The sequence below is a fragment of the Ruditapes philippinarum genome, unplaced genomic scaffold (assembly GCF_026571515.1).
Source record: "Ruditapes philippinarum isolate M1 unplaced genomic scaffold, ASM2657151v2 ctg3383_1_1_1_1, whole genome shotgun sequence".
In the NCBI taxonomy this organism is placed as follows: domain Eukaryota; kingdom Metazoa; phylum Mollusca; class Bivalvia; order Venerida; family Veneridae; genus Ruditapes; species Ruditapes philippinarum.
The window spans coordinates 61,216-75,160 of NW_026853419.1; the positions used below are offsets into that span (position 1 = coordinate 61,216).

At 31.6% G+C, this 13,945-nt stretch overlaps 1 protein-coding gene across 1 annotated transcript in view; it reads left to right on the top strand.

Moving 5' to 3' along the window:
• The window catches only part of LOC132736824 (uncharacterized), a 71,067-nt gene extending 60,659 nt beyond the window's left edge, over window positions 1–10,408 (top strand). The window contains exons 47-53 of the mRNA XM_060724039.1: window positions 834–998; window positions 1,614–1,754; window positions 2,295–2,405; window positions 2,825–2,939; window positions 3,230–3,408; window positions 4,517–4,546; window positions 8,203–10,408. Of these exons, the coding sequence (XP_060580022.1) occupies window positions 834–998; window positions 1,614–1,754; window positions 2,295–2,405; window positions 2,825–2,939; window positions 3,230–3,408; window positions 4,517–4,546; window positions 8,203–8,225 (764 nt within the window). The 3' untranslated portion in view covers window positions 8,226–10,408. The remainder of the gene's footprint in view (window positions 1–833; window positions 999–1,613; window positions 1,755–2,294; window positions 2,406–2,824; window positions 2,940–3,229; window positions 3,409–4,516; window positions 4,547–8,202) is intronic.
• The last annotated feature ends 3,537 nt before the right edge of the window (window positions 10,409–13,945 follow it).

Sequence of the window (13,945 nt, forward strand, 5' to 3'; positions counted from 1 at the left end):
CTTAGCATAAGGGAACATTTAGCAGTCATTAACACTATCGGATGAAGGACTTGTTTTCATGCATAATAAGTGATTTTTGCCATAGATAGTGACCGTCTCCTAAAAATTGCAATATTTGTTAATTAACCCATTACTTCATGAGCATTTTGTGAAAAATGGCTGTTTTCATTGAAAAGTCTCCCGTTACAAGTTCAAATTGCTATAATACTATAAAACTGCTTCAACACTAATCAAACTTGGCACAAATGTTGACTGGACCATTGCCCTTGCAACAGCATGCTCAGGCTTAAATTTTCTGTTACCATGGCAACGAGGGGACATCTATAAATTGCCAAAAATCACTATTTTGCGTTGATTTTTTCCATCAAAATTGATTTCAAAGTGCTGCAACTTCTCAATGGATTGAGATAGAGTCAAATGCTTTTCAGTGTTGGTTACACGTTACCTTATGATCAATCTGTGGTCATTTACAGCCTCTCACAAGTCCAAAATTTTCTTGGCGATGAGGGGGACTCCGCCCCCCTTCAAACCACACAAACAGAAGGGGGCACATCCCCCTTCTGGCAACCCCCTGATGTATCTTTTTGTTGGGGGACCGCGCCGAAAAAGAGGTCACTTTTTTAACAACATTTCTCAAACAAAAACAAGTGTTAGTGGCCTAAATAAGGCATTTTTTCATCATTTGAGACAACAAAAAAAGGGGGGGTGAAAAAGGCGTTAAAAGGCGTGGATATGAAGTAATGGGTTAAACAATAGTTTTAATATTTTTTACACTATAATTTATCACAAATCTGGATGTGTGCAGCTTTAAAGGAACTATTGTATTTTTTCAGGTCCTTGTGAAGCCGGTAAACAGTTTGATCCAGCAACGAAGATTTGTTTCCCTTGTCCAACTGGTACATTCCAGCCACAGGCATTCCAGTTTACCTGCTTGCAGTGTCCAGAAGGCAGAAAGTTCACATCTAAAACAGGCTCAACTACCATTGAATCATGTCTTAGTATGTAGTACCTTTGGTCATGTATTTTATAAAAGTATGGGTCAGTGAAAAATTAACGCAGTTTTGTGTTCAGTCGTTACTATCAAGCAAAAACTATGTATAGTTTGCTTCAGTAGATATTTTGAACAGATAATGAAATGCCATGGTCATCTGTTCATCGGTTAGCACATTCCTGTGTGCTTTGTATTGTTGAACCAATCGAAGATAATTAGAATTACCTCGCGAAAAAAGTGACAGTAATAAGATTTCATGTTTGCTCTCTATTGTTTTGAACCAAAGTCTTTTTTGGTGTGTTTTGTTTCGGTTTTACATCACACTAACACAGTAGAGGACATATGACAGTTTTCCATTGGAGAAGGATCTGAGGTGCCCCTTCCTGCGTTATTTCAGGCAGGAACAGGCACCTAAGTTGAACCGCTGACATTCATAATTTGGCATAAACATTTTTCACTGCTATTTCAATTTTCTTTTTATTAGTCCAAGAGTTTATTAGTCCAAGAGTTTGTTTGGATTTGTATTACTCAGAAAAGTTTGTATGCTCTGTTATTGATTATATGTAACATAATTTTGGTTACGGAAATAGTACTATAATTTTTTTTTTTTTTAATTCTATAGGTTATTGTTCAGCATCAGCTGCCAATCAATGCTCCACAAATGCCACGTGCACAGTCTCTGACACAAATGCGTTAGGCTACACGTGCAATTGCTTTACCAATTACGAGAGTGTCGGTCAGTTGAATGGACGGGAATGTGTTCGTAAGTAGAGTTGAAATTATTTCTGTACCAAATATGTTGGGGGGGGGGGTAGATTAAATTACATTTTAGCATTATTTTCTAGTTTTAAAAAGAAAATTATGGTACATTTTCTTTATGAATTTATTGATTTTTAAATATAAAGATTAGCTAATAACTTTATTTACATTAAATGTCTTAAAGAATATAATGGTCAGTCCGTGAATGTAATTTAAAACAAGTATTTGTTAGTTTAAACAAAAATTTCAATATTTAAATACCTAAAGGCACTAGGCATGTCTGAATACAGGCTTTGAGCTGACTGGCTTAGCTCTTTACATGTGTTAAATGTGATAGTGGTCAGGACCATTGCCAGTATGCAAGAACTAAAGATTTTAGCGAAAGGAGTTTCCCTTTTAGCTCCGTTACATTTATATTTTGGTCCAATTTCACATTTGTAAGTGAATTACATCATTATTTATATTATTATTACAGTAAATTGTGTTTAATGTTGTTGTTATTTTAATTATTTTTTAAAATAATAAAAACTTGGTAACATTTCAGATAAATGCGATCGTGGTTACTGTCAAAATGGCGCAACTTGCGTAAGAGAGCCGCGACCAAGCTGTACCTGTTCTAAATGGTATAAGGGAGATACCTGTGCGACCAGACTAAGTAAGAATTTTTTGGTTTTCTTTAAATTAAAATATATATATAGTTTTTCTCTTATGCAAAACTTGTGCTCTTTTGTGAAAAGTTTTTCTCAATTAGCAAGAATTATTTCAACAGAGGTTTGGTTTTGTTTGTTTTTTTTTGGTTAGAAGATGTTGTAAATAGACTTGCATGCTGCCTGTGAGTGTGTAACTATCAATTTTATATCAACAGAACAAAGGGAAGAATTCTTAGCAGTTTAGGAATAACCTATCCAACATGACCAAATCTGATTAAAAATAAAATACTTTTTTCTGAGGATGTTGTTACTAAGGTAATGTAAAAAACTTTAATATCATCTAAGTTGAGATAAGAACCTGTTCTACATGACAAAGCTAAACATATGAAGAATCACATGTTTTTCCTGTTTGTTTGATTTGCAGAAGCCGAAGAGTTGTCAGATGACACTTTGGACATTGTAATCCCCGTGTCAATTGCAGTTGGTGGACTGATTCTCTTCCTCATCATCCTAGCTGTTTGCTGTCTATGCTGGAGAAGGTAAACTAGTCTATTTTTTTAACCAGGTTTACAATTTTGAAAAAGCCTGGTTATTAGATTGGCAAATGGGGGGGGGGGGGGGGGGGGTTAGTTGTACGGTCATCAAACAGATGGTTTCCAGGGGATAACTAGTTTATAATTTGTTTGAGAGCAATGTTATTGTGGGGTTATGACATAATTATTTTGAGCTGAACTTCTTTGATACACAAGGACTTAAATAGAAATGTTTACATAAACAACATGTTTAAATTGATGATGGCAAAAAGTTACCATTTTCTGTAAATTTTCAGGAGACCCTCTACGAAGGGGCCTGAGCCTCAGTACAGTGAGTTCAACGGAGACAGGTATGATAAAGGAAGCATGCACTCATTTGCCGTGCCATACAACTCGAGACCTCCATCACGCCTGATGATGCTTCAACCAGCGCATGAGATAGTCTATGATAATAAAGCCTATAATATGACCGACAGTAAGTATACTTGCTATTATAATTATAATAAGTTTCAGTAAAACCTCGTGCTAAAGACCTCAATGTAAAAATTACAGTAAAATGAGTAAGTTTGCTCACTATCATAATTGATTAATTGATTATGATAAGTTACAGTAAAACCTCAAGCTAAAGACCTCAATGTAAAAATTACAGTAAAATGAGTAAGTTTGCTCACTATCATAATTGATTAATTGATTATGATAAGTTACAGTAAAACCTCGTGCTAAAGACCTCAATGTAAAAATTACAGTAAAATGAGTAAGTTTGCTCACTATCATAATTGATTAATTGATTATGATAAGTTACAGTAAAACCTCAAGCTAAAGACCTCATTGTAATGATTACAGTAAAGTGATTTGAGCTACAGAACTACCAATGAAAATAGTTACAGTAAAATTTCAGGGTAAAGAACACTCCTTGAAAATACACTTGCACCCGATTTTATAGCTCATGTTGACGTCCAAGGTCTGAAACAGCGTTATTAACAGATGTTCTGATATATAATGCTCATCATATGATGGGTTGCAGTAAAACTGTGTTGCATTTTAGTTTATAGTATACTTTTACATTAAAAAATGCCCATTGAAAATTTAAGGAAAAAAAAATTATTTTGTTTAAAATTGTGATCATTTTTCTTACTGTTGTTTGATTAAAGATCAAAAGACCATTTGAAAGGAAATAAAATATTTTGATTATTTTGAAAAACCAAAAGTTGTTTTAAAAGAAAATTTTATGAGGTCTGTCAAGACAGGTTTTACCATATTTCTTATACATTTTATCCTTCTCTTCCCCCCTGACTTTGCTCTACCCATCAATAGAATATTAGTCTTTTTTTCTAGTCATCTCACTTCTTTCAACTTTGGTACAATGTAGCTTAAACCTGTTCATTTTACAATATTACAGATAAAAAAAAAGGTGAAACCAAACTTTCAAGAAGTATTTATATAAATATTATGTTAAAAGTTTTAGGTTACATAATTCTTTCAAAGCCTTAGCAATTTAATACAAATTGTCCTTTACTAAGGCGAAATAATTTTTTGGAAAAGATAGTTGTTAGATATAGTATATATTAATATTTTGTTTTCAGATCACTCAGTTATTGATACGAGTATGATAGGTAGACAAATCTTTTCTGTGTAGATGTCTCTTAACTGCCTAATGTCTTTATTTTGTCTGCTTAAAAAATGTTTGTTTCTGGTCCTATTAATATACAAATACAATTATACTCTTTTGAGCCTTACCTGCTCTAAAGTCATTGTAATAAGGACACTATTAGTGGCGACCCCAAGTGGTTAGAGCATCAAACTAGAAATATAATGATTGCTGGCTGGCTGTTTGAATTCAATTATGAATCAGGGGCATACCATTGTTTCTTTTGACACCAATTTTTACGCTCTACATAGTACTGGTTAGTTCCAGAAACAGACTTCAAAATGCGTCTATAAGGTAATAGCTTCCAACACAAGCATACTAAAACAAATTCCGACACAACTGAACTGAAATAAAAAAAAATACATAAACTAATAGGGACATTTTGCACTAGCCCCAATGCCAGACCAGTCTACTTAGTCCTTAAACATAGCAATAATAGAAAATATATTTTTATTTATAATATGGGACCAGAAACAGAGATTTTGTTTTGCCTAATTATTCTTAGAATAATATTATGGCCATACCAAATTTCAACTTTGTACAATGTCTTATTTACTTTCTGAATCTCTTTGTTAACGTTTTTCGGAGTCAGGCAAATCCAACTGAACTCAAAGACTGAATTTGACCGCAAAGTTTATAAGTTTAACATCAATCAGCTTTTTAAACTGCATGCCTCCAGATGAGCCAAAATATTTCAAGAAAATCAACCTTGAAGAAATGTATTTAAAGAATAATAAAATATATTCAAAATTAAAGCAATGATTTATATGTTATGTGCAATTAATAACTGAATTTGCAGTATTTACCATCATATTAATTATTTCCAATACATGACTAATGCAGTAAAGCCTATTTTTGCATATTCTGACCTATAATTTGATAATTTTCGTAGATTGCAATGTTTAAATTACTATCAAGTTGTTCAGTTGACATTTTTTTTCTTTTCAAAACATTTTCATGAAAAATTACCTTGAATGTGGAGGCATGCAGCTTTAAGGCTGAAAAATGTAATACATCAATGCACAAGTATATTTATCCATGAATTTCGTAACAGACCCATTTTTGCTAACTAAAAAAATATGAAGCAAAAGTGTCAATTTCAAAATGTTTTCAGATATTTTTAATATAATATGCAAAAAAGAGGCATTTTACATCAATAAAATTTGGTATGGCCTAATTTCACATCCATTTCTTTTTCTTGAAGAAATTATACTTTACAAGTCTGTAAGAATGATCCTTATCAAATCTAAAAGCATGTGATTTAATAAGAAAAACATGTAAAATCATTTACACATGACATTTTTTGATGGTTTGTTTTTATTAAATTTCTCAGGAAACGGGACTTTACATATTGATATGGGTTACCATTACAGAAAATTTGTGTAAATGATTGTACAGTATATAAACATATCTTTCTCAAACATTGGGCTTATCAGTAATTGCATGAGCAATAATAAATAAAAATTAAAAAAGAAGGAATCATAAAAGAAAGGATGAAGAAATGTTAATGGCTTTCTTTCTTTTCATTTTTCATGTGTCACCTTTGTGCCCTGATCTTCACTTTAGCTATAAGTCTGTGGATAAGGTTTGCTTTTATAAGATGGTTTCAAGGGGTAAAATTGGTGATTGAGGGGGCAAGGTTGACAGTCGCAAAACTCTGGTGATACAGGCAGCAGTTATAGAGTAAAATTGATTGATCTGTAAAACTGATAAGAAAATGTGAAGGTGGATTGTGAGTTTAGAGGAAAATGTTAGGCAACTTCAATGTGAGAAACAGGTTTGATTTGGGGAGTAAAACTGGTTATTGTGAGGAAAAGATGAGGATGGGGGGAGGGGGACATCCTGAAATTAGTAATTGAAAGGAAAAGTTGTAGTTGTAGTAAAAAAAAAAAAAAAAAAAAAAGTAAGGCTGATAATTGTGAGAAAATGGTAAGTTTTTGGGATGAAAAACAGTTACTGGTGATTGGAAAAAAAGGTTAGGTTTTAGAAGTAAATTTGGTAATCCATTTGAACAGATGAAGTAAGGGGATGACCGAAATTTAACTGGTGATTGAACAGGAATTGGTGGTGGGAGAAGGTAAATGGTTCTGAATAAGAATGTGAAGGGAATGACTGTGAGGTTGAAACTAGTCATTGCTATGAAATGGGAAGATGGTAAAACTGTATGTGAATTTAATTTTTCACAATAAGCCATTTGTTGTTATATTTTATTCAGTTAAATTCATAACTATTTTACATTCGGAGATTTCAGCATTACATTTAGTTCGTTTTGAATCATTATACACTAGGTGCAATTATAAGGGAGTTGATGTAGTTAGTACATGTAGTTTATAGTTTTATTGCAACAAAGTACGAATAGGGATGTATTGAGCTGGATTTAATTGAATATCAAATAAAAAATTTAAGGGATGTATGTAACATCATACAATATTTTTAACTTACAATGTCAGTAAAATTAGTTTTGCAAGTTTAATTACACAAGTCCATTTTATTTTGAAATATCATTTGGAAAGAGTTCATTACAATGGGAATTATTCATATTTTGGACCATTTTGTTTCGTTCATGTTACATTCCCAATTATTTGTTTATACTTCAAATGATTTTTGTGAACATTTAGTGCATTTAATTTTCATTTAAGATTTTTTTTGGAAAGAGAGAAGTTACAGAGCAAATTTAGTTTACATAATTTAGAATTAAAAAGTATTTTATATTTAAATTTATACACTTAACAGGCTCCTTATTGATCAAGGTCATACCTGTGAAAAAGCAAATTTCTTCACATGACACTAGTTTCTTACTTGATGAAACCCATATTTTTTACATGATAAAACATAATGGTTTTTCATTCATCATAAATGAATGGTATTTATTTTATGATAGTATAAATCATTTGAATTTCTTTCATGATTGGAATTTCTTTCATGATAAATTATTGGTACATGTATTTCTTTCATTATATGTAATAGCAATTTCTTTCACAATAAATTATTAGTTAATAATAATCAATATTATTTTTTTCATAAATCATTGAAATTTCTTTCTTGATTAATCATTGAAATTTCTGTCATTATATAAATCAATAGTATTTCTTTAATGATAAAGCATTTGATTTTTTCCCCAACAAATCATTAAAATTTTATTAATGATAATTAATGGTATTTTTTTCATCATGATAAACATTTGATAAATCAATTTTTGTTAATCCTTACCAAGATAATAATCTTTGATATTTCAGTCATTACAAGTCATTTTCACTTGAAAAAAAATCATTTTTTTAACATGAAAAATCATTGTTAATTTTGCCATGAAAATCACTGTCATTTTGTCCATGAATCATTGTTATTCCTTTCATGATAAATCATTGTTATTCCTTTCATGATAAATCATTGTCATTTTGTCCATGATAAATCATTGTAACAGTTATCATTCTTTGATAAATCATTAATATAAGTCACTGTTGTAGAGTACATATTGAACCATTCATTTTCTATGATGATAATTTTCTGTATTTTTTTTTGCTCTTTAAAATTTCACTATAAGATCTCAGAATTAACTAATAACAGATCACATTTGTCTAAAGTTATAACTTTGAAGTAAATCATTGTTGTTGTTTTTTTCAGATGCAGCAGTGTATGAGGCATAGGTGAACTAATTGATTAACAAAAAGAGAGGTGGAGAAGTGAACAAACCTGAGATTAAACTTTTAATGTAGATACAAGTTTGTGAAGAGATTCTTATCTAATTTAATGAACTTCGTTTTCAGTTTATATATCATTGCAAAATGTACATAATGAAATGTAACAGTGCTAGAGTATGTGGTAAGAATCGGGAAAACAGTGTTTTTGTAAAAGAGAGTACATTACAAGATTTCACTTGGGAATAGAAGAAAAAGACCATAAAAAAAGGTTTAGAAAGTGGTTTCAAAATAAGAAAAAAACGAGCGGCAACTCTTTATTTTTAAAACATCATTGTCATAATGTTAGAGTTTAGTTTTATCTGAATGTTACTGATGTTTTTGTTAATGAATTTCTTTTTTATGTATATTTTTGTATTCAAAATGTTATCAATTTGTAGTTTATAGATAATTACCTGGAAAAAAAATCAAATTACATGTATTTACAAATCAAAAATGCTCATCTGGAAGGGGTAATTTGAATGTTGTTCTTAGAAGTTTTAGAAGATTATTATTAAATTTTTGTTCAATTTAATAAAATTAGAATTCTTGTTCCATGACAGTTATTATATTGTAAAGATATATTTTATAGAAAATTTTAGATATGTATGTTTGTAATACATTCTAAGAGTTGCAATTTCTCCTCCCAAGAATTCCAGCTTAGATGTGTTATATTTGTAAATAATGTTTTTATCCCCTGGGATTGGGGTAGAACCCCAAACACTCCCCTGGGGGGAATATATGCAATTTGATAATACTCAATAAAAGAGACAAATGATAAAAGTATATATAATAGATGTATATAGTTACATGTATGTATTTTTCATTTTTTTACATAAATAACCTCACTAATGCAATGATCTAGAATGATTGAAATAACATGAATGTTATTAATAATGCAATGAAAATGTTATTAATAGGATATTCAAGAATGTTATTTATAACAATAATATTGATAACAAAAATGTTATATTAATTATGTTATTAATAAAGTTGATTTTCAGTAGAAACAAAAGAATATTCAACATTTAGGAGTATTCAACATTTGAAGTGACTAGAAATTACAACAGCGTAAATTTTACAACAGCATAAATTAGGTAGACACCTAAGAACAATTATTGTCAAAACTTTATGAAATTGAAGACCAAGTGAGATAAAGATTGTGAGAAAGAGGTCATTCATGACAAATCCTTCATTTATGTATTTCATTTTAGATATATCATTTAATTTTGCTATACTTACAATTATTCATACAGCAGTCGCCTGTAACATGAACATGTCTAACTTCAAATTTATAGTCATTTTTTTTCTCCCAGTAATTTACTAAAAAGCTTAACAGTGCTTATAACAGGTAACCTGTAATTGATACAACCAGAAGTTGTGTTTCTTATCCTTATTAAAGCCAAATTCATCAAATTATATGTATTCTAAATCTTTGATATTTCAGAAATTAAATAAAATTGTAACAATTAAATATGATGAATATAATCAAATAAGATATAAAACATTTCTTAACACGATAATGTGAAACCATTGCAGGTAACACTTTGTTGTTCAAGTTCTTTTTAGATCTTGTCATGCATTTAATAAGGTTAAATCTTTCATACAACTGTATTTTTTATTATATAGAAGATATTACAGGAGTGTGGATTCAATACTGAATTATTTGAACAAGTTGAATAAAATTAAATTATGCAAGCCTCTGGCGAGCGTAATATTACTTTATTCAACGAGTTCAATAAATTCAGTGATGAACTTACATGAATTTAATATTCTATTTATCAGATACCAAAAATAAAGACCGTTTGTAGTGAAAAAGAATCATTGACGCTATAGTATAACGGTAACATTTAGCGCACCTTTATGTTATGTTTGTATAACACAATTGACTTCACTTCAAAATGTATGCTCGGCCATGCAACACCATTTTTACAGAGTCGCAAAGCGGCACGGGTATGTGATAAAAAGCATTAAGAAATTAGTACTGTTTATTCCAGATTGTCACAAACAACATGTTCCCATTTAACCTTAAATGAAATTATTTTTATTGACTCATTTTTGTAATCAAAGACTTTATACAAATACATCATTATAAAAAGATATATGCTATATACACATACTTTTGTATGAAAATAAAATTATATAACAAAAGATTTGTTTTCAAATTTTGTTTTTCTCGAGGATCTGGAAAAAAATGTGGAGTTTTTTTCCAATCTTATTCCAGGGTACAAAGAAACTGTGGGTTTGAATCCCGGCAGGGACTTTGGATTCTTTCATGTGAGGAAGCTATCCAGCTAGCTTATTGAATGTCGGTGGTTCTACTCAGGTGCCCGTTCGTGCCTGAAATAATGCTTGAAGGGCACCTGAGGCCTTCCTCCACCAGTAAAGCTGGAACGTCGCCAAATGACCTATACTGTGTCGATGTGACGTAAAACCCAAACAAACAAACAAAGAAACTGTTATAGCTTAAAAATGCACTTCTGCTCACAAAAGTGATCTACTTGTTGCTCCTATTATCAATATACTTTTCTTCCAAGTTGTAACTGTAGGAGTAAGTTTGTTATCATTAAATTGAAAAGAAACATACATTTGCTAATTTTCAGAGTACCTTCATAGTCATAATATAAGTATATACTAGTATAACATCACCCCAGGCACAACATATAAGTTATATGGTGAATTTCAAGCTTTGCTAATGGAGTGAAAAAAATGTCTGAAATGAGCTGGTGCCCAAAGTTAAACCACAAACCAAATAGCTACCTTCCCAGCAGGATTTGTGCCCACAGAAGTGAGGGACAAGTGATTTAAAATAAGCCACTTCACTATTCATCCATCTCTTTCTGCACAATTTTGTGATATTGCTTGTTGCTTAACATAAAATATCCACAATTTCTTTCAACAATATCCCATAAATTACCTTGTAAAATTTGGCCGAACCTCAAGGAATAATTCAAGAGGGCAACTCTACAATTTATATAAAAGATTCCAGTTTGATGTAGAATTACAGGAGCTAAAAGTATACTTTAGAGCAACTACTAAGTGGGGGCCATGCTTGACTTTTTCTTATTATTAAACACATCAGAGGAAGAATATTGTGGTAAAGAATTCTCCAAGAAAAACAGCATTTTCTTACACAAATTATTATAAATATAACATTTGACCTGTACATTTAAGGTCATTTACAGATTAGGGTCATACCAAGTCTTATCTTACACAACATGTCAAGTGTTGTTTTGTCCTAATGTCAATGCAACCTGCCCTTTAGAATTTATCATTGCAATTTAAGTAAAATATATAGAGGATATTTGTTTGTTCTGCATGTAAAGTTAAAATATATTTCACTTAGTAAACACCAAATGCAATATTTTCACGAGTGGCATAGCCACAAGTGAAAATAGAAAAGCAGGTGATCACGAATGAAATATATTTCAATCTTAAATAGTTCGTTACACATAAACAATAAGGGTATAATCAATTGTATTTTACTATTAACGAGTTCTTTGCGCAAATATATATTTTATTATAAACTATTAGGATCAACTAAGTGACCTTTACAAAGATTATTTAGTTTCTTTTGGTAGGGAGAGTTGGTGGGTCCATGCACGTGAAAATCGTGGATTTCATACATGTAATTTTACAACGGAAAAGAATGGTGTGATATTTACATGCTGGAGAAAGGATTAATTACATAGTTAAAGGTGACTAGTATAAATGTTTGCATGATAAGTATTGTCATAAGATAATACGTTCATTTAGAAAGAGAAAATGAACCTTGTATTGAGGCTTTGCTACTTTCCTCTAAGACATTACTTGTGTTACTAAAATAGAGAAAATAAGAATCCCTACCTAACAAGGCAAAATTGAAAATGTTGAAGGCTCGGTTTGATTGAGCCTGTTCATAGACGGTACTGTCAAGTGCAAACCACCGTCCACGCCCCCTAGCACCGGCTTTAGCAGAATTTAACATTTAAACATAAAAATGGTGTATTTTTAATTTAGATACATCAGCAGATGTGTTCATACGGTGAGTATCATGGAACCTTCAATGTGACATGTTAGTGCCATTCCATTAAAATCGGCGTATGGTTTTGACGTCTTATCTGTGATATGCAGGCTTCATAACCTCAGACCTTCCGCACATTGTTTTCTCGTTTAGTGCACATTGGAACCACCCAAGTAAAAAATATGCTGAAAAGTAAAAACTAAAAAATACCACAAACACAGCAATAATGTCGTGCTGAACGATCTTCAATGATCGGAAAAGTTAAATATAATAAGTACAATAAGTTAAACACACTGGCCATAGCTTTCGCAGAAGTGGTGGGTCCATCGCAGCGGCGTCGGAGTATAAGGTGCAGAAGCCGTGAATAAAATATGGCCGTTCTCGGTAATTTTACGACTGAATTTTACTTTTAATGTTTTACTGGCAAAACCATATCACATATGTCTTACTTGACATTAAAGAAACGTGTTTATTTTGGTATTTGAAATAATACAAAAAGATGCTGGCGTTCTGCTTAGAACTATTTACCTTCCATTGAAAATTTCATTGGTAGACTATTCTACGTAAAAAGACCTTTGTTCCAGGTTCAACAACAAACAAATAAAAGAGATACTCGTGAAGATTAACAAAACATACTTTATTATTGAATATGAAGAACAGAATGTATATCAAAATCCCCTTGATCATAATCCCCTTGGTTGAAAAATGACATAGTGATCGAAATCCCCTCAACAGAAATGACCGGGTGTTCATAATCCCCTTGATGGATAGTCAAAATCCCCTTGGCAAAAATGATGGGGTGGTCAAAATCCCCTCAACTTGTGAAAAACAACCCCCTTTACTCAATATTCTTTTTCCTTTGATCTTTTGTCACTCCAGCTAAACTATTGTGTTACATAAAGAAATGTTGCAAACAGCAGTTACATTGAGTAGAGGAAAGAGTATGGAGTATACTTTAGCAATATAATACAGGTTATCTTTAAATACTCCAATGTTGTCATTTTCATGTTAATATAAAATATAAAACCAGACATAAAATTTCACTCTTATTTATTTTCTGACAGCACATTTTACATATGTTAGCACATTCACAGAATTTACATAGCACCGACATTATTTTATTCTGATAATCTGTCCCAGAGCACCCAAGAAGTCTTCAAGGGATTTAATGCCACTTGCGTACTGTGAGCACAAAACTTTCAGTCTCTACTGGTGAGCTTTAGTGGCCTTCTTCACTCGTTTCTGTAGAAGTTCACCACGATTACATCTCAGAATTTCAGCTGCCACCATTTTTGCATCCTTTTCAACACATTGCACAACTGTCCAAAGTGAAGGATTTGAATGTCCAACAAGGTGCTTAAACCCATTGTTCCAAGATTCACACTGGTTATTTGTTCTATCCTGGTCAGTCATTGTGGCACTGTGCACATTCCAAATTGGTGGAGGAAATCTTGAAATTTAAAAAAGAACAATTTTGAAATTTACAGGATTTCTATGAGTCTTATTTATTAACTCACCTCTGTAGGCTGCAGCGATAATTTATCTGTTTCTATCTGTCCGGGTTTACCACGGTTAGCTTCAGCAGATGCTTTTATCTCACTGCGGACTTTAAGTGCCTGCATTGCAAATTTGTCAGGAGCATGACTGTGCGCGGTTTCAGATTTGACAGAAGACACCTAGAAATAGA